The sequence below is a fragment of the Alternaria arbusti genome, assembly GCF_024043155.1.
Source record: "Alternaria arbusti strain BMP 1465 chromosome Unknown scaffold_2, whole genome shotgun sequence".
NCBI classification, from domain to species: Eukaryota; Fungi; Ascomycota; class Dothideomycetes; order Pleosporales; family Pleosporaceae; genus Alternaria; species Alternaria arbusti.
The window spans coordinates 373,398-397,974 of NW_026249942.1; the positions used below are offsets into that span (position 1 = coordinate 373,398).

Consider the following 24,577-nt stretch of genomic DNA (forward strand, 5'->3'; position numbering starts at 1 on the left):
AAAGCTGGGAACTTATTAGCTTTCACGTGGGAGAAAGGGCTGATTCGATTCACCGAAGTTGACGTGTGTGAGGCCTGTCAGGTCCAAGTCTTCAGGAGCCACCTTATCGCACGCTCTAGTCGTCGCCCAGGACTCGTAGTAAGCAATGTTTCTGATCTTGGAAGTGTAAAGTGTACAAGTCGCTTTGGGAGGAGGCCCACATCCGCCAAACGCAGTCTGGCAGCCTTTGTCGAGATCGCAGAAATCTGCAGTAGTGCCACAGAAGCCGAATTCGCTGCAGCAAACTTTGAGCGGGCATTCTCTTTGGCCTGAAGGAGCGCAGCGCCCGCATTCAGCTTGGGCTTCGCAGTTAGAAAGGCAGACTTTGGCTGAGCAAAACTCGTCACAGTAGCCACAAAGGCCGTCATTACGGCAGCATGCCCCATTCTTACACGGCATTCCAGGCCCACATGTACCTTCGGGCTGATCTATGCGAGTTGCTCGCCGCAAGCTGTTGACCCTGTCTACTATCAGAACACTAGGATGGAGCGCATCATACAAGGGTAACTGACCGCGTGTTGTCGGATATACCACCTCCATTCAACGCCACAGCCGCGGCCACCCGTGGGTTCGTTTCCTTCTTCGTCGAATTCAAGAAGCGCGGAGTGGAATTCGAGGGAGGAATGAAGAGCGGCTCGTAAAGCTCTGAGCCATTGTGCTGGACAGCAACACGTGAAAGATTACCGGTGCTCAAAGCCGTGATGGATAGAAAACATATGCAGATGAGTATCAGTCTGCGAAAGACTGAAAAGGTTTTGTTCTTCATGACGAACAGCTAGAATGCATGGGCAAAAGCCTCAACAGATTCTCAGCTTCGTTTCGAAAGATATGCTCTTGGGGTTTGGAAATTCCACATGTGAACCCAAGAAGACTGCCATACGCAACGCTACCCGCCAAGTCAACAGCCTGAGCATTGACAGAGTCTGATCCTTCGAATGTCATCCTTCAACGCACTATCGTGGCAGTCTGCCACCTTAAGCGCCCGCACTAGTGGCATTGACTTGACAGAAGGCCTCCAAGTCGACTCAGGCTGTTCATGTGTCCGTGCCGAGCCGAGCCGATTAAAGTAAAAGTGGGACCCGACGAAGTCTGAAAAGCACTTTAGGGATAGAGATGCAGGGACAATCAATGCACGTCCTAGCAGTTGCCCATTCCGGTGCCACCGCAGAAAATCTAGCAAACCTTCTTCCGGATCCTACGCTTGGCAGGCATGTGATCTTGAGGCGGGCAAACAACTCCATTGTATCGGCACCATTGAAATGCCTGGGTTCGTGCCGCTCGAGCCGACCGCATTGTCCAGCGCGAGAGTTGCGATAAAACAAGTGAGGTTGTAACGAATTTCTTGCTCCGAGACCTGGCGTACTACCATTGTCAAGATGTTGCGCGTCCGGCATGCCGTATCTTTATTTTTTATGACCTTGCCGAGCTTCAGCACTGCGTTCCATCTTTATCTTCCGTCAATCAACAAACAAGCGCTTGTTGCAGCGTATGAGATTTCGGAAACGTGTTTCGATGCAATGTAAGCTCCTGTGGACAGACCTGGTGGGTGTAGCTCCAGCTGAAGAATTGTCCAGAAACTCCACTTTAGGGTGCGATCCATACAACATTGTCAACGCGCTCGATGTCGACGATTATGTCTGGTCAAGCCAGAACTTGACTGACTTATGCACTACAGCATGCGCAAGCGATCTCGAATCCTGGCTCGCGCGTGTGGAAGAAGCTTGTGCTGAACAAACAGTTCCCGTTGCAGGAAAGGAAGCTTATGCGACATACTTCCCTCTGCGGTACTTGAACGGCTTCAACACTGCTTGCTTACAGTCATCGTAAGTTCCGGAATCCATCATTGTCAACGGTAGCTAGAGGCTGATACGAATTCTAGCTCGGGCTCTTGGTGCATCCCGGAAACGTATGACTGGGAAGGGAAAGACTTCGCGCAGTATCCAGAGGACTATTGCTTGATTGGTGATCCAGAATATGACCCACCTGAGTGCTATGAGTCGAGCTTCCTTCCGGAATATAGCATCAACGACACTGATATAGTTGGTCTTTACGATAAAGACTTGGTACGTACCTGCACGAGCGTAGGCAAAGCCCCGGCTGACGCAATGAGATAGCTATGCGACGATTGTTTCGTCAAATTATGGCAGCAACGCCTGAAATCACCAGTACTTTTCGGCGAAGAACAGAAGAGGTTCCTGATGTCCAACTACAGGGATCTTCAGACATTGTGTTCGATCGATACGCCTGCTACTACTTTCAGCGGAGTTCTGACCAAGGCAACACCCGCACCTACTCCTACTACGAGCACACCAGCTCAAACAACGTGCGCTGGCGAACTACTTCCGGTGCAGACCGAACAGTCGAGCTGTAGGAAGTTGGCCGAAGACTACCAAGTGCCATTCGGTACTTTGCGACAGCTTAGTGGCCCCGGTTGCCTAACAACAGCTCCACTCTGTTTGCCTCCAAAATGTGATCTCCATATGGTCAATGGTGGACAAACTTGCCCCTCAGTCGTGGACCAGATCAACAACAATTTCGGTACTAACATTACGATGACTCAATTCTTGGTGTGGAATCCGTACATCCTAGGCCCCTGCGATAATCTACAGGACGTACAACAGGTCTGTCGAGGTCCTCCGGGCGGCGCGTACCTCATGCCAGATCCAATAGTCGCTCCTACTGAGGGGACATATTACTCAACCGCGCAACCCGCGCAACCAACTCAGAGTGGCACCATCGCAGATTGCGGTCGCTATTATGATGTCGTGGAGAACGACATTTGCCAGACAATCGCGATTCGTTTCGGTATCACCGTCGAGCAACTTTTCCAGTACAACAAATACCTGTCCAAGGATTGCATGAACTTGTGGGCCAAGTCTTCTGTCTGCGTCGCCAAGGTAGTCGTCCCACCTGTATCCGAGAACGGAAAATGTGGACCAGAGTTCGACTTCGCAACCTGTAGCGACACAACCTTCGGCAAGTGTTGTTCGACTTCCGGTATTTGTGGGTCCACTGAAGCCGAATGCGGGCCCAAGAATTGTTATTCAGGAGATTGTATGCCAGGTGCAGGATCTGAAACCCCCGACGGTAGTTGTGGTCCAGCCCACTACGACTGGATATGCGGCGAGAGCTCGTTCGGAAAATGCTGCAGTATCTACGGCTGGTGCGGAGACTCGGCAGATCACTGTGCGCAAGGAAGTTGCCATAGTGGCGACTGCGACCAAACTTTAGGAGGTCCAAGCACGGATGGCTCTTGTGGTCCGAATTTCCCAGGCGACAAAACTTGCGCCGGGACGCCGTTCGGAAAATGTTGCAGCAACTAGTAAGTACATTCACCCTCCGTGGAATGTATCAGCTAACGACAGGTAGCGGATATTGTGGAGACACCGAAGTGTATTGCGCGAAAGACAATTGCCACAGCGGGGCCTGTGGTGCGTAAGAACCTAGGTATTCGAGGATGTGGCAAGGTAGAAATTGGTAGTATTGCGTGAAACGAGCGTGTAGGGATATGCAGGCCCATGTCTAGGTACTGGAGAGAGGACGGCAAGGAACCATGAGTGGCGTCTTTTGACGCCTGATGTAGCCACTTTCACGTAGCAGTACAGTTGAATGATAGATTGAGGGTTGTCTCAAAAGCAACTCCAATCTGTCATGTAATCCTCGGCCTTGTCTTCCGTATCCGCTTGTTTCCATACATCTTCTTCACCTGCGACGCCGTTTTCATCAACGTGCCAATTTCCCTTCTCAACCAGTTCACACCAGTTGACTAGGACAGCGGCCAACGGTGTGCCATGTGTGGGTAGAAATGGGGTACACGCCCCATGCCGATACAAAGCATCTTGACCTTGGTCGCTCGGCTTCACAATAGTTCCATTGTTCTTGCGCACGTGGCCATTAGCTCCGATGGGGAAAGGCAGGAGTAGAGAAATTGAGTGTGTGTGCGTGCCATCGGGGGTCAGATACAGACCGGCGCGGTTATCAAGGGTGTGGGCATGTCCCCGTCTATCCTTCCACCGGTCACGATCAGACTCGAGAACGAGTTGGAGGCCTTGTGTCCGCCACGGGAACAAGAGAAATTTGGGTATATAGCTCATTTCATAGTCCGGAGTGGTGATGGAAGCGTCGGGGTGTAGCTCCTGTAATTTGGCACCTACACGGTGAACGAAGGCTTCGGTCGGAATGTCCAGTTGCGGAGCGATGGAAGTAAAGGTCGGCTTCTTCGCCCGAGAAAGGAATGCGCGTGCGAAAGACGGGATAGCCGGATATTTCTCCAAGATCTCAGATGATACCAAAACAGCGTCCACTTCTTCTTGCTTCTCCTCCTGGTGTGCTCCCGGGTCGTCATCTTTCCCTTGTCCCGGTAGGCGTTTAGTGATCGCGTCCACCAAACTATGCCACGCCTCCAGCGCGCCCTCCAGCTCAAGGCCAGTCCACTCGAGTATCCTCCATCCCTGCGTAGTAAGTTCATCTCCCAGGTATTCTGCATCGATGACGAATTTCCCCGACTCGACGCAGTCCCAGTAAATTTCCAGCGCATTCTGAAGATCGTCCCAATAGAGGTCTTCAGGTTCGGAATACGGGGAGGCCATGTAGCCCACTTGCTGCGTCGATAGGCTGTACAAAAGACCCCCTGCATCATATGCAGGTCCTGTGTAAAGCAGGATGTAATCCTCGCGTTCCTCGATGATGCCAAGCCACATATCGGGGATCATATGGTTAGGCGAAGGGACACCGACGAGCAAGGGATTAAAGGCCAGATGTTGATGTTGTTCGGGCACGACGATGTCGATGCCTGATAGGAAGGCTGTGAGGTCATCGTCGAATTCTTCCTCGATATCTAGGGGCAAGGGAACGGGTGAGGAAGGATCTAGTGAGTGCGCGCTGAACCAGCTGCGTTGAATCTGGGGTTGGCGGTCGGGTGGAAGGTGCGAGCAAGCGTGGGCGACGATGCGGTTGTGTAGATCTATGCACTTGTCAACCTCAAAGCCCATGGTGAACGTCGAGTCGCAAAGGTGTGTTGTGGGCGGGGTTTGTTGGTGTACACGTGTTGGTGAGTTAAGGTAGCCGGAAGGCACGGTTAGGAAGCGCCCCATTCAAGAGAAGATCTGACTCGGCAACACCCACCTAAAGCTGTTGATCTAGAGGTCTACATTGCCTTCGGATCTCGGAAACATTTTGCTCTACACCAATGTAGTCTGCAGCGGGCCTGTCTAGTCTCCTCCGTGTGTGAGTTGGAGGCGTCTTGGACACATTGAGGAACACAGGAAACAGCAGGAGCAGGAACAGGAACAAGATGATGGCCTAGAACACAGACGAAGAAGGCGTATGGATCCACGCACTAGGTCGACCCTGCCGTTCGACAGTGGTTCCTGCCTGTGGGAGACTGGTCGCGCTTGCCAGAGCACGCGCACGCAGAACAAGCTGGGGAAAGAGCAGGCGAGCTGTCAGGTCCAATCTGAAACCCTTGTCACGACCAAGACCTTGCCGGGGCAACCAGCAACACACGACCGTAACAACTGGTGCAAGGCGATTGCAGTCAAAGAACAGCCGTCTTGTGCATGAGAACAGGGCCTCCGTGTTATTGGCCGTGCTGGACATGTCAAACCGCACCGGGGGACAAGCTGCTGCCATGTGACGGCTCCGGGGCGTGTGCATGGGTAGTTTACCTTGTCGGTTAGGGCAAGGCGCTTGATGCAGATAGCTAATCGCCTTCTCCTCTTCTCTCGGCCAACCTACAGTACACGCCATCGCGACGACGCTTCACAAACCTTCTACGTGATAATCAACTGAGCAGCTGTCCAGGTACGTCACGCTCGCTCTCATTTCGCTCCCGCTAGGCCGCAATCGCCGAAGCGCTGCGTGGCGCAAGCAGCACTCAGCCGCAGTTGTTGCAGCACGACCCCCGTTGCGGCCATGGTGCCTAGAGCCATAACACCCTGAAGCCGCTGTTCTCCAACTTCAATCACCGCCAGTCCAGCTCTCCATCCACATACTCACCACCTCCCTCACAGATCTTGCTGCCCCCACCGCCGCCTCAATAACCCATTCCCCACGACACCATGGCCGAGATTCGACGAAAGCTCGTTATTGTCGGTGACGGCGCCTGTGGAAAGACCTGTCTGCTCATGTACGTCCTCGCCCTCGCCCATCACTCTTAACACTACTGTAAAACAGCTGCTAACGGTGCCGTCTGCAGCGTCTTCTCCAAGGGCACCTTCCCCGAGGTCAGTACTCGCCGCCCGCCTCGCCTGCATCCCTGAGCCGCGTCAGCCTAGCTGTTCCGCCTGCACTCGCAGCCATCTCTGCCTGCACTCCCTCCCAACGCACCCACTAACGTGTCCGACTGCAGGTCTACGTCCCCACCGTTTTCGAGAACTACGTCGCCGATGTCGAGGTCGACGGCAAGCACGTCGAGCTCGCCCTCTGGGATACCGCCGGCCAGGAAGATTACGACCGTCTGCGCCCTCTCTCCTACCCCGACTCGCACGTTATCCTGATTTGCTTCGCCATCGATTCGCCCGATTCGCTTGACAACGTCCAGGAGAAGGTACGGCAAATGCCTCACACGCGTACAAGCAGCCGCTGACACACAACAGTGGATCTCCGAGGTTCTGCACTTCTGCCAGGGCCTTCCCATCATCCTCGTTGGATGTAAGAAGGATCTGCGCTTCGACCAGAAGACGATTGAGGAGCTACACAAGACCTCGCAGAAGCCCGTGACACCCGAGCAGGTTAGTAGCCACACTCCACCCACCAGTCACCCACTAACACACCCAGGCCGAGGATGTGCGCAAGAAGATCGGTGCCCAGAAGTACCTCGAGTGCTCAGCCAAGACGAACGAGGGTGTCCGAGAAGTATTCGAGCACGCCACCCGGGCTGCCCTGTTGACCCGGAAAGAGAAGAAGACCAAGAAGTGCTTGATCTTGTAAGCCTGGACAAGACTTTGCGACGATATAGGTCGAGAGCCGCCGCAACCGCGCGATGTTGAGCCTGGACAAGAGCAACACGGTGGCGGCTATCGGGTGTCTAATTAGTGGTCTATTTGAGAAGGAGGGCAACATGTCATGGGCCGGTAGGGGTAGCAGACAAGCCGACTCCTTCCAGTCTGCTTGCAGTCTCATCTCTGACGGCACCTATACGAGGCGTTACTGTGCTGGATCTTTTGTGTGTTTGGACCGTACATCATCTTGGGGTAGTTCATGATGGGGTTATCTTCTCAGAAAGCGTGTGGATCGAGATTGAGCAAATGGTAGGATCTTTCTAATAACCGGGTGCTTTGTTTTGCTCTTATCGTGTCTACCCATATCAATCGTTGAAGCCTGTGAACTATATAACATGACTCTCTTCTTGGTGACTTCTCCATCGTGATCTCAACTTCTCTATGATTAAAGCATAGTTCAAGACACATCCACATATAGGTGATGTGCCAATCTGAAACACGCCTCCCCATCATATCATCACATCGTGCATCCACCCTTATCTCGCACCAAACACCGCATATCTCTCGCATTATCTCCCTCTCCTGACTCGCTCCGTCACATCTCTCTCCACATACCAAGCCCATACTTATGCAACGCATGTACCAAGCCTGTTCCTAGAGTATCCAATCCTCTTGATCCGGATGTGAGGTTCCGATGTACCGCCCCGCCTTTAATGCAGGCGAGATGCGAGGCGAGAGGCGAGGAGGAGTCTGAGGGCTGGGGCCTTGCTTGAGATGTGCTGGTGCTGGTGCTGGGGCTGGGCCGGTGGGTAAGGTGTGTGGGAGGGTGGGTACGCAGTAATGTGCAGTGGATAGGTGGATATGTAGAGCGGAAAGTGGAGATGCGATGGGGGATCAGGCCACCAAGCTATTGTCAATGTCTGCACTGTTTGCTTGACGGTGCGTGGTAGATGTGAGGTGGTTTGTGATGTTGGGCAAAGTATGTATGTACTGTTTGTTGCCTTAGGATCTTGGGTGTTGGGCAGATGTGAAATCGTTATGATGTGTGGATACATGTATTTATGTATTTATGTATTCATGTATATATATATAGATATACAATGTGTCCGCGTAGCGTCACTCCCCAAGACCAGATTGCGGGTTGTATGTGCAACTCCGATGATGCACTATCCCTAAACGCCTGTGCTAGTAATGCTTATCCGTACCCAAACCTTATATGCTACATGAATATTGAAAGCGCGGTGAATGCTCCAACGAGCGCGAAGAAGGACGTCGAAGTCGATGAGCTCGTAGCAGTGCCCTCCTGATCTTGAGGCTGTCCGGCACCCGCTGTATTCGAGCTCGCCCCCGCAGTCCCAGTCGCTGTCCTCGATGCCGAAGGGGATGCGGTACCTATAAACTCCAAGTCAGTCAATGTTACTTCGCCGTCAAAGGCGAAAAGGGTCCAAACATACCAGTAGAACTCTCACTCTCAGCAACAACATCCTGCTCCTGTCCCAACACACCCAATCCCACTCTACTGCCCTCGAAATCGAAAACACTGTATACGTTCTTGAGAAACACATCCCCTACCAACCACTGGTTGTCGCCAAACGTCTTTCTGCCTACGATATTACTCCTGCACAACTCCGAACCGTCGTCTTTACCTCCCACCCAATCCGCCGTGGAGATGTTGTAGACGCGGTCGTTGAAACTGAATTGTATGGCAGCGCTCGTATCGCAGGGCACGAAGAACGTCTCCCCATCCTGTTCGAAGCCCTGGATTTGGGAATGTAGAGCCAGAGCATCTGGTTCGGGTATGAGGATGAAAGAGGTGCCCGTGTCCATAATCGCGGTTCGGTCGACCCCAGTGATAAGATTAGCAGACTTTCCATCTACGCCAGCGTCTTGTAACGGTATCTCCCAGAATCCTGATTCGTTGTCTACGCATTCGATGTAGTTGATGTCACCGGTGAAACGATCTTTGTTCACTTCTCCCAGATTCAGCTCGCCATCCATCTTGCCATCCTCGCCTCGACTCAGATGTATACCGTAGAGTTTTGCGCCGATGAGGTCCTGGCTCGAGAGCAGGTCCATGATCTGCGGTGCGGCGATTTCATCGTCGCCTGTGCCTTGGACGCCGCGGCCGATGCCGAGTATGCCGTCCATGGGGTATGCGCGGAACTCGTCGGATACGTTCGTCGCGAGACCGAATGTGAGGGTGGGGGAGAGCGAGGGTCCCAGGTGGAGGACGTCGGTTGCGAGATGCCCGGAGGAGGAACCTGTGCCGTAGGTTACGCTGAAGGGGGTTGTTGCGTCGGTCTGGGTGTTGCGTTAGCATTTGAACTCGTACTGATGTCCGATCCGAAGAGGGATACAAGAGAGATGGAGGTGAGAAGCATAACGTACTTTCAGCGTACTCGAATCCGCCGTCCCGAAAGTCGCATGCGTCTTACACGCTTCGCTCTCGCATTCCTCACTCATAACCCAAGTATTGCTCGCCGCTGAATCGAGCAGCAAATGGTATTCATCTGTGCTGTCGCCGAACGTTACGGCGACCATGTAGCTGAGATCACTGCCATCTTGGTCTATGGCTACGCTGTTTTCCTGGCTGGGGTTGTTCGAATTGACGATGTTGTAGGCGTTTTGGCGGGAGCGTAATGAGGGTGTGCGTATGCGACGGAGGGGAAGCGTTATGGAGCGCGTGGTTCCTGCTTGTGAGGACGGTGGCGAGGAGGTTCGGTGCGAGTGCGTTGATGTGGAGGCTGTCTTGCCGGAGGTATAGTGGTAAGGGTAGAATGCTGTCGCTGTAGGTAGGATTGCTGCCGTTGAGAGCGCGAGCCAGGTCGGCAGGTAGGTGTGCATGGTGTTGTGACGTCGGTATCTAGAGTCTGAGCTCTTCAGTCCTTTCGCCTTTCCAATTGCTGTGTGACGTCTTCTCGAGGAATCGTGGTATCAAAGTCGCTTTCCAGTGTTCCAAATGCGATGTTGTTAACGCGTCTCGTTCGCCTTCAGCCGTGAACGCATCCAATCTAACCCGATCGCCAGAAACGAACGTAAATAACAAGGCGCAGTAAACGTATACACAAGAAGAAGAAAAGATAACGACTACGCAATACCCGCCTGAACGAATGGCACCTAGGTAGGACGTGCGGCTGAAAAGAAGGACAATGCGGGTATGATCATCCAAAAGGCACAAGTAGGTAAACAGTCCCTCAAGCTTTCCAAACGCCACAGAAAACCCAAGTTATCGTAAATAACAAGAAGAAGACGATGAGAAACGTAAAGCAGTTCAGACGAAAGAAAGCACCAACGCCATCGCGCCATGCACCGCGCAAGCCTCACCCAACATGACGTCCTTGGCTCTCTCTCCGTCCCTATCACGATATGGATCCATCGGACGCGCAACCCGGCTAGTTGAGAAATGTGGGGCGCGCTAACGTCCATCGTGTTTACCCCTGGAACCGACGTTCGTTTGAAACAGCGAGGTCATGTCTGACAGGACCAATGACAGCTGCATGATGCAGCAATCTGCATCGGTTGTCTGGCATCTGGCATCTTCCTCGCTGGGGGCGAGGATGGGTTCAAGGCTTTGATTTGCTGGTTGGCAGAGCTGATGTAGACGATCTTAGGAAGGGAAGGTGGGCTTGGCGTAATGCGATGGGCGACGGAGAGGCCGATGGGGGACGATCGGTTTGGGAGTGGAGTGTTTTGATTATGCAATGGTCTAGGACGAGGGCAAAGTCTTGTTAGCACTGCGATTGACAGAACTTGAGAAGGTGTCTATGACTGGTTCATTCAAATGGTTCTACGAGATCTGGTTGCGAAAGTTTTGACATCTACTATTTCGCCCCCGCCTGAATCATCTCTGGCGCTTTCTTGACACCCACCACCTTCTTTGCCTCCATAATCTCCAGCCTGCTGAGACCCATACCGCTCAGGTATTCGTTGAAGCTGCCAAGAACCTTCTCAAGACCTTGTCTGAGACATTCTCTGGCTTCATCTACTTCAGGCACCTTCCTCCTCTCCGCTTCTGGCTTGCCGTTCGTCTCCTTGTCGCTCCAGTGTATAGGAGCTGTGTCCATGTACTCATCGATCTTCTTCAGCGCAATAGTGAATATGCGCACTATGCTTGGTATTCCTTGGTGAAAGCGTCCTAAGCTGTCTTCCGCAAGAGAAAACACTGCAAGGTTTGCTAGTGCAGTCGCGGCATTGCAGACTTGGGAAAGTTGAGAGTAAGGTGCGCCGAGGACGACAATATTCGATGTGCGTTGGAAGGAATGCTGGAACAATAAGCCGACCGGGGAAGAAACAAGCTTGTTGTAATAAGTCGTGAAGAACGACTCGGCTTCCCGGGCACCTTCTTGGGCCTTCTTCATTCCTTTGTTGATGGCTTCCCGACTGTATGCTTGCTGTGCGTTTCCTGGAGCGCTGTGTGACTTTGCAATACTGGCGGTTGCTGCTTCGACATGTTCCCACCTGGTACTTGGTTGTGGTGGCGCAGCAGCAATCGGCTTGTCGTCCTTTAGCGGTTGTGCGATACGAGGAACCAGATTGATAGGCCCGGTTGGCTTGTCTTGACCTGATGCGTCGCTGGGCTGGTAGGCTGGATCGAGACCAGCACTGACACGTTCGATAAGCCACTTGAGCTGTCCCAGACAGATATCCGTAAGTTGTTGATGTGTCGGAGCCTTCTTACGATCCATCTCGCTGTAGATAGTCTTGCGGCGCTCGGGAAAGGCGTCGGTGATGAGGGCTAGCTCCCAGAAAGCAATGGCCTGAATTAGTTAGCAGTGAACGTAGTAATAGTATCACTTCCTCTTACCTTGACAGTATCCTTCTTCGACTTGAGTCCGTTCAAAAGGGATCCATTGGGGTCGGTAGAGTCGTTGGTGATGGGCACATCGTTCTTCAAGGGCTCCTGTGCGAGGTACACATCGAAGGTCTTGTTGACAAACTCCCAGAGCACAACGAGAAGCGTTCCTTCTGTGACGAACATGAAGCACAGAGGAAGGAATGGAGCAAGTCCTGTAGGTGTGGAAGTCTTGGACAAGCTCCAGAGGTATCGACTGAAGCTGTAGTAGTAGCTCCAGATCAGGTTTCGGGTTCCGAGGTAGTAAAGGCAGAAACCGGCAGCTGCAACGACCGAAGCCAAGAAGGTCGAATGTGTTGCAATGCCCTTGAGCGATCTCGTAAGAACATGTCTGGGCTTGGGACCCCGTCGTGCCGGTGTGGAAGTGGTCGCGTCACCCCGCTCCTTCTTAGGCTTCATCGCCTGCAACTCAATCTTGTCGTAGTCCCTCCACAAGTGTACCCCCGATTGTGCTGCTGATAGTAGGTAGAAGAGATAGCGCAGGTAGAGCGGCCTCTCGTTCAGCCGGAATCGCTCGTGCATGCGGCCGGCCTCGATGAAGTTGAGCCTGGCTTGAGTGCCCCGCGACCAGATATAAGTTTCGACAAACAGCATCGCGGAGAAAGCGTACGCGACAAGCGTGATCAGCGTCGCCGGACGGAAGAAGTATTTCTTGAACGTCTCGAATCGGGTCTCTGTTTGGCGGCGGCCAACATGCCACTGTGCGACGCGAAGGACGTAGATGGAAAGGGCGGAGAGAAATATGAGGAGGGTCCGAATGCCAGTGAGGCCTAGAGGAAACCACAGCCATAGCACTGTGCTTGTTAATAGGTGTGTATGGGTTTCATTCAGGATTTCTCACTGTTGTCCCATTCTCCCATCCAGCATGCGATCGCATAGCATAGCAGCAGCGTGTATCGACTGGCCTTGTTGAATCTTCGGTGCAGAGCAGGCGTCAGGTAGTCTCTGTACGGGCGCACTTGCGTTCCCAGCGGTGCGAGCGCCATGTTTGCGACAGTTCGGGGCAGAGAGAGCGTATGAGTGAGGAACTGGCTATATCATAGCAAAGAAACAGAAGGATGGCGTCGCGCCAAGAGTAATTCGAACGCGCTGATGCGGCAGTCTGATGTACTGCAGCAGTGAAAGCTGCCCGACTTTGTCAAACAAACATTGTTGATCGGCGCAGCTACCACTTCGTCGCCGACAGCTGCACGCTTACCTAAGGGATCCGCTTGTGCCTTGAGCCATGTGCCCTAGCCGCGGTCCTTCGTCATCGCCGCAGGAACCACCGAGCACCAACCTCCAGGTAGCCACGATTGGACTTGCGTACTAGGTTGCAACAACCCCACACACGATCGCATAGCTCCAAACATCGTCCAGACACTCTTCTAGAAGATCATCGAGTGCCGCTTCCCTTATCCGGCACCATGTCTTTCCAACGCTCCAGCGCCCTCGAATCGCAACCCACGACATGGCGAAGGGACGACGATCCGTCATACGCCGATGACCCAGAGTTCCGCGACTTCGCCGACAAGCTTTCCGACGACCTCTTCGCCCTGACCCGCAACGTCGCCCGCCTGTCGCAAGAGACGGGCAAGCTAGGGACCAAGCACGAGACCGCTCGTGTGCGCGAGCGCGTGAAGACGACCGTCGAAGAGACATCGGAGAAGTTCAAAGAGCTTGGAGAGGGACTGAAGAAGATCACCACCTGGCCCGATGTTGGGGTATGGATACCTCGTTCTTGAGATGGAAGCCGGTAGCTAACAGACCACAGCCCTCGCAGAAGTTCACGCAATCGAAGCTCCAGCGCGAATTCAAAGCAACACTCACCGAGTTCCAACACCTCCAGAAGCAAGCCCTAGAGAAAGAGAAGCAGTCGGCACAGGCGGCACGCACAGCCCTGCAAGACGTATCATCGCCAAGCGAAGAGCGGGGAGGAGACTTTGGGCAACAACAAGAGCAGGAGCAGCTGCGCTTGGCAAACCAGGATGAGGTCGACTTCCAAGAGTCGATGATCATCGAGCGCGAGTCTGAGATCCGCAACATCGAGCAGTCGGTTGGGGAACTCAACGAGTTGTTCCGCGATGTTGCGCATATGGTGCACGAGCAGGGTGCGCAACTCGACATCATCGAGGAGAACGTTGAGGTCACGCATGACGCGTCGCGAGGTGCACATGTGAACCTTAAGCAGGCGAGCAATTACCAGAAGAGCGCGAGGAGTAAGGCGTGTATCCTGCTGCTCATTCTCGCCATTGTCTTGGTCATCATCATTCTTGCGGTCGTTTTGGACTAGATGATACGTACATCGTCTCTGTAATGCTTGGTTTTGCTTGTTTTCGGCGTTGCATTGTACATTTGGGGGGATCTTATACCACGGTGCATTTCATTGCAAATTTCTGTCGTTTTCGAAATGTGTTTTTGCCAACTATGTCTTTTGGCTCTCCATCGTATGCTTTGCAGTGGCTCTTGTGTTAGCCAAGTCATATCTAATCAATGTTCAACATTTCCTCTCACTATCGTGTGTCCTTCCTGTGTTGGTTGCTCGCTCCTTCCCCCACGTGCCTCTCAGGACAGTGCTCGGCTCACTGAGAAGGCGCGCTATAGGAACTTTCTCTCACCTCGCGTCATGCCACATCACTGACTGTCACTTTACGTCTCTGCTTCGACGCCGCTTGCATGTTCCCGAACGCTTCCAACGGCATTCGGGCTGCAGCTGCATCTTCGGATCCGCTGGACTTTACCGACAGTAGCGACCTTGATGACATCGGCGACCTGGATTCCCAAGACTTACTACCGCTGTTAGAACGCACACCTACACCGCCGCCACCACTCATGTCTCGTCACAACCCTTTACAGGTCGATTCCATGAGTGTCAGAACCTATTCCAAGAACAAGGTTGCCCCGCCACTGCACAGGTACATCTTCCCTATTGACATGCAGGGCTTAACTCACATATTCTCAGTGTCGCGGCACAACGAGGCATACCAGTCCATGTCGTCGTCGAAGTTGGCCCAGAACGCAAGGAATACTATGTTCAGAAAGCATTCTTAACACACCACTCCGACTACTTCCGCAAGGCACTCAGTGGTACCTGGAAGGAAGCCAAGGACGGAGTCGTGAGTCTGGACGATATTGAGCCAGGTGTCTTCAACCTATTCCTGGAGTGGATGTACACCCAACAGGTTCCCGTTATTTGGGCCGACTACTCTCGTATCATGAACCGATCGGTCACGCCCTTAGACATCTGCAAGATCAAGCTGTATGTGTTCGCCGATCGGTTTGCAGTGCCTGTTTTACGGACAGCTATGAACCGACAGATAGTCCAGGACTCTGACGCTGGTCCTCCGGTGGAGCTGGGCTACAAATCGATCATATACGCCTTTGAGAATCTTCCACCATCGGACCCACTCCTAGACCTATTCGTGGACCGACATTACGTGGAATGGAGTGGGTACAAGGTTCCGATGCTTCAGCTACCGCATGATTTCTTACTACGTTTCTTCGAGAGGGTAGGTAGCGAGCGGGCCAAAGGCCATACCGTGAAACCGGGCGTCTATCAATTGGACCTTTGCAGTTACCATGAGCATACGACGGATGTGGAGAAGAGCTCTTGTTCTGGCAAGTCAAAGTTGCGCATCGGAAAAGTTGCATTGGAGCGGCCACTCAGGAGCGAAGACCACAAAGGGGCATGCTGAATTACGGGCGGCCAAACCTTCTTCTGCGTCGCTTCTGGCTGGAGAGTATCTGACATTCTGTACGGGTATCTACACAAAATTCTGCAATCAAGCTAGCCATACGCTCTATGCGCTGTTGACAGGCTCGCCCTTCTCATCAATCAAACTCTCTTCAGTCTTGACTGGACCTTCGCCCACACCTGTCAAGATGACTCTGCTAACACCCTCCTCCAAGAATGTGATAGCGGGACCGGCGTCAAATTTGACCTTCTCGAGCGCGTCGGCGTTGGCCTGAACAGCCTGGCCCCTCTCGCCTTGCCAGCCATCCTTCTCGTTCAGGATCTGCTTGAACAGACCAGCAACCTCCTTCTCGTTCTCCTCAAGGTAGTACACAACAGCATTTGGGCCAGCGTCGAAGGTGTACGCAGCGATGATCTTGCCAGCCGCAGCGTTAATGCTCTCAACGACCTTGATAGCCGCCCGGGAAACATCGTTGAGGTAGAAGATCGGAGGGAATGTATCGAGGCAAGTAGCGTGGAAAGAGTTGCTGTCCATCATGGTAAGCTTGCCGAAAGCCTCAAAGTCCTTGTCCTGGATCGCCTTCTGCATCTCCTTCATGCGCTTTGGAACAGTCTCGGTAGCTCTCGACTGGAAGAGACTAGATGTAGCAACAGTGATCTGCATACCAGAGGTACTCGACACACCCTTCTTGGCCGCGCTAACAACCAAGATCACAGCGCGCATGTTGGGCCAGTGGCTCGCAGGCGCAACTTGGAACGCAACACTATCACTGCCATCCGAAGCGGAGCCTTGTTCCCAGCCTACATATCCGCCGAAAAGCGAGCGGCACGCGGAGCCAGAGCCCTGCCTTGCGATACGGGAGAGGTCGGTTGGCGAAGAGGGGAGCTCGTAGAGGTTTGCAATTGCGCGGACAAGAGCAGCGAAACCAGCAGCCGAACTAGCCAGCCCAGCAGCGGTGGGGAAGTTGTTCTCGGAAACGATGCGCAGAGGCAGGTCGGCGAGTTTAGCGAGGCTAGAGTCCTTCTCCTCGAGCTGCTTCCTCAGTGCCCTCAGCTCCCTGAAGCACGCTTGTGTCCTAGCACCAGAAACATCCTGCGATTGGCCGTTGAGGAGGAGTGTGTCTTCTTTTGGGTAGTTGGACGAGCACGAGGCGGTGGTGTGGGTGCGGAGGTCGGACTGCGCGAGGGTGACGCTGAGGGAGGAGTTGGTGGGGAGGTTGAGCTTGGGGTCGCGCTTTCCCCAGTATTTGATCACGGCGATGTTGACCGGGGCGGTGGTGCTGGCGCGGTGGATGTCGGACATTTTGACGTTTGCTATAGGAGAAGGAGGGGAGGGAAAGAAGCAAAACACTGAGGGTAGCGGTGAAAGTCAAGGGGGCTTGGTGGGGTTTAATGTTTATATGCAGGGTCTAGTTGGATGCGGTCTAGAAAGCGCGGATATAGGACAGTGACTCGAGACAGCGAAGTTACTTGCGCGAGGGCAGGTTAGACAGGTTCAATCTTGGAAATTGGCCGTCTACTACAAATTATACTCCGGCTGTGAGAACGCATACACCTTGACGCTGTCCAAAGCGGTGGAATGCGGTAGTTGAAAGCCAGCCAATCAGACGCACCTGATTCCCGCAAAAGCCCGTGCCCAACATTTCTCGATGGCTTCCGTCACCATCCCGAGTTTCTCGGAACCCGACAAATCCAACCTCACACATCTCCACCACAATGTCCTCGCAAGACGACCCAGCAGCCGCCTGCCCTGTCGACCACAAGACACGCGAAGCATGGCTCGCCCAAGCCCGTGCACAAAACGGCACCACACCACCAAATCCCCATAGTACACCCATCCCAACACCCGCCGCCGCCGCGCCAGCACCCTCCCAATCCGCCGTCCAGCAATCCTGCGACTCATCCACGCTCGACCAAAGCACCACCTCCCCACCCCCAAGCAGCACAAGCATCCTCTCGCAAATACGCCTCGGCACCGACCGCGAAGTAAGCACAATACCACGCGCGCTCCCCTCCCAAATCGCAGCACAACCCGCACCCAATGCACGACCAGCAAACAACGAGCGCGACACAGGCTCGGACAAGAAAACCGGAAACTGGATCTACCCGTCCGAGCAAATGTTCTTCGACGCCATGCGCCGCAAATCCTACGACCCGTCCGCCCCAGACATGCGCACCATAGTGCCCATCCACAACGCCGTCAACGAACGCGCGTGGCACGAGATCAAGAGCTGGGAGAGCGGGCGCGGGAGCGAGAAATGCGGCGGGCCTAAATTGGCGAGTTTCTCTGGGTTGAGCACGAGTTTAACGCCGCGGGCACGGTGGAAGAGTCTAATGGGGTATCAGCCGCCGTTTGATAGGCATGATTGGGTGGTGGATCGGTGTGGGGTGAAGGTTGAGTATGTGATTGATTTTTATGCGGGGAGGGATGAGGGGAAGGTGGGGAAGGCACTCAATTTTTATTTGGATGTTAGGCCCAAGTTGAATAGTTGGGAGGGGGTTAAGATGAGGATGGCGAGGTTTTGGGGGTTTTAGGGACGAAGGACGGGGGAGAGATGGGGGTTGTAGGATAGATTTATATATATGTATGATTAGTTGACTTGGAGTGGGGGAGTATAGACAGGATCTTGATGAGTATGGATAGATGTATATATGAACACGAACGGGAATAGAGTAATCTCGCTCAAGAAGGGAATCCTGCGCCTGTAACGCGCAGTCGACGCTACCATACGCCTCTATGCGCCATGCGTCCATCTGAGACTTAATTATATCCCCGGAACAACTCCCTCTAAGAACTTCTCCTCCCACCCTCCGACATCAAGATACGTGCAGCCGAACGTACGACAAAGTCTATCCCTCGTCAAAACCAGAACGCATTCATCCCAACCACCTCCTAACCTAATAAACATCCACGCCCAACTTCCTCAACTTATTACAATTCTTCAACTCCATATTCCGCGCCTTATTCATAGCCTCCTGATCAACACTAAACCACCCCTGCGCCTCTTCCATCGCCCTCCTTTGGCGCACCCTCTCATTCTGACACCTCGTATTCGTAATATGCACATATTGGTTCTCAGCGATATCATCCAACTTGCGCCATTTCTTTGGCGTGTAATCATGCACTTCCTTGGGATCGACGTAGTAATCTATTTTTATCCGCGTGGACACGCGCTTGAGTGTGTTGGGGGAGCGCGGTGTTTCGAAGACGAGATTCGGGCTTGCGGAGGTGGAGGTTGAGCCGGAGAAGAGGGAGGAGAGGAGGGGGAGGACGAAGAGGAAGAGTAGGGGGAGCAGGTTGGCGAAGGCGGAGGAGAGGTTTTGTTGGCCTTCGCTGCCGGGGGGGACGGCGGTGCCGGGGCGTCTGCGCGGACGGCCGCCGCCGAATTGGTGGACGCGGACGCCGGGGCCGCCGCCGAGGTTGAAGACGAAGCCTGGGCCTGTGTCCATGCCGCCTGTGGTGTGTTAGTTTGTTGTCGTCTTCTTATTGTGCAGTATAAACCTCGACTTCTTCAAAGACCGAGGTTTCTGGGCAAAGGAAAACGTACCAAAAGGCCCCCCAAACGCACCCCCAAAGAACTGTCTAAACAACTCTTCAGGCGTCATCTCCTCCTCAAACCCACCCCCTCTTCTCGCAAACCCATTCCCAAACGGACTCGCACCACCCCCTCCATTCGCACTCGCATGCGCCCTCGGATCAAACCGCGCATCTGGATCCCCGCCAAACTGATCGTACTTCTTCTTCTTATCCGGATCACTCAGCACCTGGAACGCCTTGCTGACCAGCTTGAACGCCTCGTCCGCGCCGTCGTACCCGTTCTTGTCCGGATGCGTGAGGAGAGAGAGCTTGCGGTACGCTTTTTTGATGTCCGAGTCTGAACAGCTGGCTTTTACTTCTTCCAGGCCGAGGATCTTGTAGTAGGCGGTTGGCGCGCATGATTTGATGCGTATTACGGCGGCTTTTTGCTCGACCGTGAAGGCTCGGCCGGCGCTGCCGTCGTGGTGGTCTCGCGATTTGGCGTCGGAGCCCGAGGTTTTGCCTGACATTGTGTGGTGTGTGAGAGGCGGTTTGTGGGGTATCGGTGTGTTGTGGTGGGAGATTGTGCTGCCGGGGCAGGCAGCGGTGGGGGTGGGAGGCCGATGCGCAAGTGTGGCCGGCTGGTGATGATGTAGCGGTGATGGCGATGGGTGTGCGTGAATCAAATATCGTCCCGTGACGGGGTTGTGGTTGTGTTAGTCGTTAAAGCGTTATCTGTTGTCTGTCGAAGTTCGCGAGTCCCGGAGGCCAGTTTCCATGTGCTGGGTTGGCACGGGCGGGCGGTCCACTTGCCGGACCAACGTCATGGTCTTCACCCAATCTCAACCCATGTACCCTTCTGCGCGCATTTGTTCCTGAGCACCGGACATATTCACCCATCCGTCAATTCTTTTACGCACTTGAACAGCACACCCAAACTCCACGATGCCTGAACAACCTAAAGCCTCCATGCTGCAATCGCTGAGGAATTGGGGAGGTACGTCTATCCCATCACTTCCTGATTCACCACGTCGCACGTGCCTCACATTGTCTTGTATAACTATCGAGGCAAAGTCGCTAACTCAATCCTTCTTGTACAGAGAATTCCGTACCGCCAACACTCCTCGCCACCCTCATCACAGCCCAACATGCTCGTCCATTCCAGTTCTTCCCCATGACGTTTACCCCCGTCTTGCTCTTCTCCTCCTACCTGAACTTGAGCAACTACAAGACCGATGCTGCCGGTATCACGGCTGCATGGAGTGGCTTGTATGCATTGCTTGCTATGCGGAGAAGTCAGGTATGTTTGAACTGTTCCTTCACGTCGAAGACTTCTTTCAACCGACTACATTGAGAGTGGCAAAATCTAACCAAAAACAGGGCATCAAGAACAAGCTCAGCGCTCGCGGCATAGTAAGAGGAGGCTCACTCGCCCTCTGCGCGATCAACGTAGCAGGGTGCGGTCTAGCCTACACATTCGGCAAGCGAGAAAAGGAAGAGAAGAAAGCATAGAGCTTGACAAACGCCGTCATTTGTAACATTATGTATCCCTAAGATTGTAATCTCTAAAACTATTCATACGATCTTGCAATGAGATCTATCAGGTGCAACCCATCTCAAAGACGCCGTCGCTATGCTGAACAATCGACATCATTTGCGAGATACCTTATCAATCCCACGCATCACCCCAGCCTTCCTCTTCTTCATCTGCCTTTGGCTCTTCTTTCTTGACTTCTTTCTTGGGCGGTACGATGACTTTTCTCGTTGTTCCTGTCGTGCTCGACCTGCTTCCTACTGCTGGTCTAGCGGCCTTTGCTGCTGGCGTAGCTGATTTAGTGAGACCCTTTGGAAGAGCGTTCTTCGTGGGCTTCTTCGCATTCGATTGAGCTGCCAACCATCCCGCGAAGTCTGGCTCGCCCTTGTCATCATATGACGTCGTGGATGCTGGCTTCGACACGGCTGGTGTACCCCATGGGTCCTCCTCATCTTGTGGCTTTTCCTCTTCGTCAGCGAAACCTCCCCAGTCATTGTTGAAGTCTTCTGCCTCGTCATCGAACGCCGCTGCTGGATCTGGTGATTTTATGGTAGGAATTGAGGCGGTACTTTTCGCGCTATGAAAAGTCATTCCGGGCTTTGTGGCTACAGGGACTGGTGGTTTGCTGGTTGTTGTGGTAGCTGGTGGTACAGAAGACGATCTTTGATCCGCTGCTCCATTGGCCACAGAGTTGGCTTGCATCTCGCCGCTTGTAGATGCTAACTTGTTCGTGAAGCTTGAAATGGCCCAGCCGGCCCATGAGGTATCGTTTGCAGGTGTCCCAATCCGTGGGGTAGGTCCCCCGCCAGCGGCGAGACCTGGTGATGGTAGCACGGTATCCGGCATTGTGGCCGCGAACTTGCGGATCCGTGCAATGTAGATGTCAACACTCTTCTGTGCTTGGTCGCGAATGAGCTTCTCCTTGTCTACCAATGAAGGACACATGATAGGAAGGAGCTTGGTCGCGCAGTCATCTTCCGTGAAGAGATCGGCTGTTGCGGCCAGTGCAAGTAGCGCAGCGTTCCGAGCGTGTACGAACGGGTCACGTAGCGAGCGAGAGAAAGCTGCTGCGAGGACTTTGGCTCGGCTCTGTCAATATGTTAGTGTCTGTTTTGTACATAGAATGTATCAAGACGCACGCTAGCTCCCAAGTTCCGCGCAATCTTTCCTAGACAAATTGTAGTGTTGGTCCGAATACCGGGCTGTTCATCGTTTGCCGTCTTTGCTAGATGGCGAAGAAGCTCGCCATTCACTGTTCTGTCTGATAACTTGGGTACCACAGTAAGAATAGCTTTCACTGTCTGTTCTCTCACAACCGGTGCGATGTCCGAGAAGCCAGTCACCTGATGATGTTAGTATTTCGTCCAAGACTTTGAAAGTGGCGCTTACCATCTGGGGGAAGATCTTATCGTTCACAAGCTTTTGAGGTAAATGGTCGATCATAAGCGGCAGGTTATCTAACAAGCAGACCCGTATCCCTCGATCTGGGTTTGCGAAAAGCCGTACTACAACCGGTGTTATTTGAGTTTCGTACTCGTCATCGGAAAGCTTCTGTCCGATTTGCATGACAGTACTGAATACCTTGGCACCTCCGCCTCCAAACTCGACAGACTTCAGTAGTTCAGGAAGTACCTTCATCTTGAAGAAATCCGCTGGGAAGTCGTCCGCGACCGCATCAAGCTTCCTATGATCGGTCAGCATATTGGTTGGAAATGGATTCTGAAATCACCTACCCGAGTAGCTCATTCCGCTCGTCCTCGGCTTTCAATCCCAGGTTCTCAATGTCGTCCGTCACTTGAATCAATGGTGTTTGGAAGAAGCCTCCGATCCGCTTTCCCTGATCCAAGAACTGGCCCACGCTCATACGCGACTTTGGGTTTGGGTTGAGGAGGCGTTTGTATGATTGGTGCATGCTTGGTGGAATGCTCTTCATCTGCCCTAGCTGGTCGCTACTGTTGTAGCTGCCGTTGAAGACCTCGAAGATAAGGATCCCATAGTTGTATGCATCTACAGCGTGCGTCGGGTTCTGCTTAACGACCTCCCACCCTCCTTTCGAAACCTCAGGAGCCATGTATCGTCCCGCATCTGGTATGAGACCACCATAGGTCGGTATTATGGAATCGTCCTCTTTCACAGAGCTCAGCGCATCGAAGCCGCCAAGTTTCCACTCGCCGCTCTCGCTGAAGAATATAGACGCTGGGCGGATGCAGCCGTGTATCGACGCAGCATCGGCATTCACGAATTTGAGCGTCTTCGCAATGTTGTGTAGCCCCCATTTCGTGGTCTCTTCTGTCAGACTCTTCCTCTTAACATGCCAGCTGAGCGGGCTTAGTCGTTCGGTCGCGATGTAGATATATGTCTCCGTCTCTACCGTGTCCAAGACCTTCACGACTCCTGGATGACGCAGGGTGCGTAGTTTGCGGAGCGCATTGCGAGCGAGGGGCAGGCGCGACTTGTTGGCAGTTATGTCGAAGGAGAAGATGCTACATTTCGAGCCGTCTTCCTAGCAGGCGTACGTTAGCAAGTGTTCGCGCACAGGCAGACCTCCGGGCCATACTCGCTTTGTGCCGTTGTGCAGTGTCCAGATGGAGTCGTTCAGATCGACCCGATCCCCAAATGTGTAACCAAAGGCCGGGCCTTGCGATATCGCAGACGCGACCGCTGATTTGAGAAAATTCATAGCGCTGCTGTAACCTTGGTGAATCTGTACAGCAAGCACATGCAGGTGCACGTAGAGGCCAGATGCGCCTGCCCCACCGGATCATCGGCACGTGATAGCGCGATCCACGCTCAACGCACAGCCCTGGAGCCCTAGATTCTTTCCGTCCTCAACACCGGACGACACAACAATCGGTGCACTCTCGCCTTTACTTGCCGCCTCGCATCGTTCTCTCACCCACACGCATGAGGAATCACAAACTCCGCATGGCTGCTCGCAGACTGTTCTCACATCGTCTTCTCCCGTATGTCGCGCGGAAGCGGCACCTTGTCCTAGACGCGTCTCTCCGGACTAAGCCCACTCTATTCCGAGTCGGGTCAGCGGATTGAACCACACAGCAAGTAAGTAATCAAGCACTGACAACTGACGCGGATCCCTTCTCGCATGATGACCATTGGTAAAAGGTTAGATCGCTGAGAACACTGAGATGGTTTGCCTTTGCGCCTGCTGCGTGGCCTAGTATGTCGCGGCCTTCACTGTTTGCGCGTGCTTGCCCGTTGAAGAAACAAAGCGGAAGCCTCCAGTGCAGCGAAATGCTGCCATGCAACAAACAAACTGAACAGAACGGATCCACCTCGTTCATTGTCACTTGACTTTCTCAACGATAGTTCAAAAGTACACGCTAACATTCGTGTACTATTGTAGGTACTAGCTTCTACCTCCGTCCAACATTCCAGATGGAACATCATGAGAGCGAACAACAGGCGCCTTCTGAACCTCGTCTCAAGCTACCACATCATGATCGGCCTGGTATTGTCGACAAGGAAGTCTCAGAGAAGCCCCCCACCTTGAGCCAAAGTCACGCACAGCCGCGCCGAAAGAGTGTGATATCACCGCCTCCACTGAAGCGTCAACGTACAACATCCGGCAAGCCCAACTCAACGATTCGAAAGGCAGGTCTTTCGACTGACCCTAGCGCAATCACGCACAGGTATGGAGGATGTTGAGGAATACTTAGCTATACTGACGAGTACTTTAGCTTTAATGAACACGTTGTAGCCACTTCGACTACGCAAAGTAAGCGGAACGCGGGCATAATACCGGTTTCCAAATCGTTCCCAGCACCAACTGCTCCTCAACCACATGTAAACCGGAACGCCCGCGATATCTCAGGAAGGCGCCATGTATCTCAATCAAGAAAGCCCTCGAAATCCGGTTCATTTCCTAAAGCCACCTGTCTCATCTGTGATAAATCCAGTGCCACGAGCTATAACCCGATAGTCGCATGCTCGGGATGCTCTAGATCATACCATGATAGCTGTCGAAAGCCTCCGCTCGCCCCGGGCACTAATCCGTAAGGTA

General features: G+C 53.4%; 11 protein-coding genes across 11 annotated transcripts; 5 read left to right on the plus strand and 6 right to left on the minus strand.

The window, feature by feature from the left end:
* Positions 1-3,668: 3,668 nt before the first annotated feature.
* J4E86_001659 (uncharacterized protein) lies at positions 3,669-5,030 on the minus strand (the record flags this gene model as incomplete). Its single annotated transcript, XM_051442225.1, has 1 exon — positions 3,669-5,030. The coding sequence occupies one exon, from the start codon at positions 5,028-5,030 to the stop codon at positions 3,669-3,671; it is 1,362 nt and encodes a 453-aa protein (XP_051305813.1).
* A 1,068-nt stretch (positions 5,031-6,098) lies between these two features.
* On the plus strand, positions 6,099-6,969 carry J4E86_001660 (uncharacterized protein; the record flags this gene model as incomplete). The annotated part of the gene is made up of 5 exons (XM_051442226.1): positions 6,099-6,166; positions 6,236-6,263; positions 6,389-6,586; positions 6,636-6,770; positions 6,817-6,969. The coding sequence occupies 5 exons, from the start codon at positions 6,099-6,101 to the stop codon at positions 6,967-6,969; spliced, it is 582 nt and encodes a 193-aa protein (XP_051305814.1).
* Positions 6,970-8,199: 1,230 nt separating this feature from the next.
* J4E86_001661 (uncharacterized protein) lies at positions 8,200-9,824 on the minus strand (the record flags this gene model as incomplete). The annotated part of the gene is made up of 3 exons (XM_051442227.1): positions 8,200-8,372; positions 8,435-9,281; positions 9,369-9,824. 3 exons carry the CDS (start codon positions 9,822-9,824, stop codon positions 8,200-8,202), a joined length of 1,476 nt encoding a protein of 491 aa, XP_051305815.1.
* A 977-nt stretch (positions 9,825-10,801) lies between these two features.
* Positions 10,802-12,818, minus strand: J4E86_001662 (uncharacterized protein; the record flags this gene model as incomplete). The annotated part of the gene is made up of 3 exons (XM_051442228.1): positions 10,802-11,737; positions 11,785-12,626; positions 12,674-12,818. The coding sequence occupies 3 exons, from the start codon at positions 12,816-12,818 to the stop codon at positions 10,802-10,804; spliced, it is 1,923 nt and encodes a 640-aa protein (XP_051305816.1).
* A 420-nt stretch (positions 12,819-13,238) lies between these two features.
* J4E86_001663 (uncharacterized protein) lies at positions 13,239-14,104 on the plus strand (the record flags this gene model as incomplete). The annotated part of the gene is made up of 2 exons (XM_051442229.1): positions 13,239-13,535; positions 13,586-14,104. The coding sequence occupies 2 exons, from the start codon at positions 13,239-13,241 to the stop codon at positions 14,102-14,104; spliced, it is 816 nt and encodes a 271-aa protein (XP_051305817.1).
* Positions 14,105-14,487: 383 nt separating this feature from the next.
* On the plus strand, positions 14,488-15,394 carry J4E86_001664 (uncharacterized protein; the record flags this gene model as incomplete). Its single annotated transcript, XM_051442230.1, has 3 exons — positions 14,488-14,726; positions 14,774-15,320; positions 15,386-15,394. The coding sequence occupies 3 exons, from the start codon at positions 14,488-14,490 to the stop codon at positions 15,392-15,394; spliced, it is 795 nt and encodes a 264-aa protein (XP_051305818.1).
* A 217-nt stretch (positions 15,395-15,611) lies between these two features.
* Positions 15,612-16,808, minus strand: J4E86_001665 (uncharacterized protein; the record flags this gene model as incomplete). Its single annotated transcript, XM_051442231.1, has 1 exon — positions 15,612-16,808. The coding sequence occupies one exon, from the start codon at positions 16,806-16,808 to the stop codon at positions 15,612-15,614; it is 1,197 nt and encodes a 398-aa protein (XP_051305819.1).
* A 413-nt stretch (positions 16,809-17,221) lies between these two features.
* Positions 17,222-18,040, plus strand: J4E86_001666 (uncharacterized protein; the record flags this gene model as incomplete). The annotated part of the gene is made up of 1 exon (XM_051442232.1): positions 17,222-18,040. The coding sequence occupies one exon, from the start codon at positions 17,222-17,224 to the stop codon at positions 18,038-18,040; it is 819 nt and encodes a 272-aa protein (XP_051305820.1).
* Positions 18,041-18,403: 363 nt separating this feature from the next.
* J4E86_001667 (uncharacterized protein) lies at positions 18,404-19,552 on the minus strand (the record flags this gene model as incomplete). The annotated part of the gene is made up of 2 exons (XM_051442233.1): positions 18,404-18,960; positions 19,054-19,552. 2 exons carry the CDS (start codon positions 19,550-19,552, stop codon positions 18,404-18,406), a joined length of 1,056 nt encoding a protein of 351 aa, XP_051305821.1.
* A 415-nt stretch (positions 19,553-19,967) lies between these two features.
* Positions 19,968-20,534, plus strand: J4E86_001668 (uncharacterized protein; the record flags this gene model as incomplete). The annotated part of the gene is made up of 3 exons (XM_051442234.1): positions 19,968-20,019; positions 20,123-20,322; positions 20,403-20,534. The coding sequence occupies 3 exons, from the start codon at positions 19,968-19,970 to the stop codon at positions 20,532-20,534; spliced, it is 384 nt and encodes a 127-aa protein (XP_051305822.1).
* A 157-nt stretch (positions 20,535-20,691) lies between these two features.
* On the minus strand, positions 20,692-23,236 carry J4E86_001669 (uncharacterized protein; the record flags this gene model as incomplete). The annotated part of the gene is made up of 5 exons (XM_051442235.1): positions 20,692-21,645; positions 21,696-21,899; positions 21,946-22,240; positions 22,290-23,059; positions 23,114-23,236. The coding sequence occupies 5 exons, from the start codon at positions 23,234-23,236 to the stop codon at positions 20,692-20,694; spliced, it is 2,346 nt and encodes a 781-aa protein (XP_051305823.1).
* Between the last annotated feature and the right edge of the window lie 1,341 nt (positions 23,237-24,577).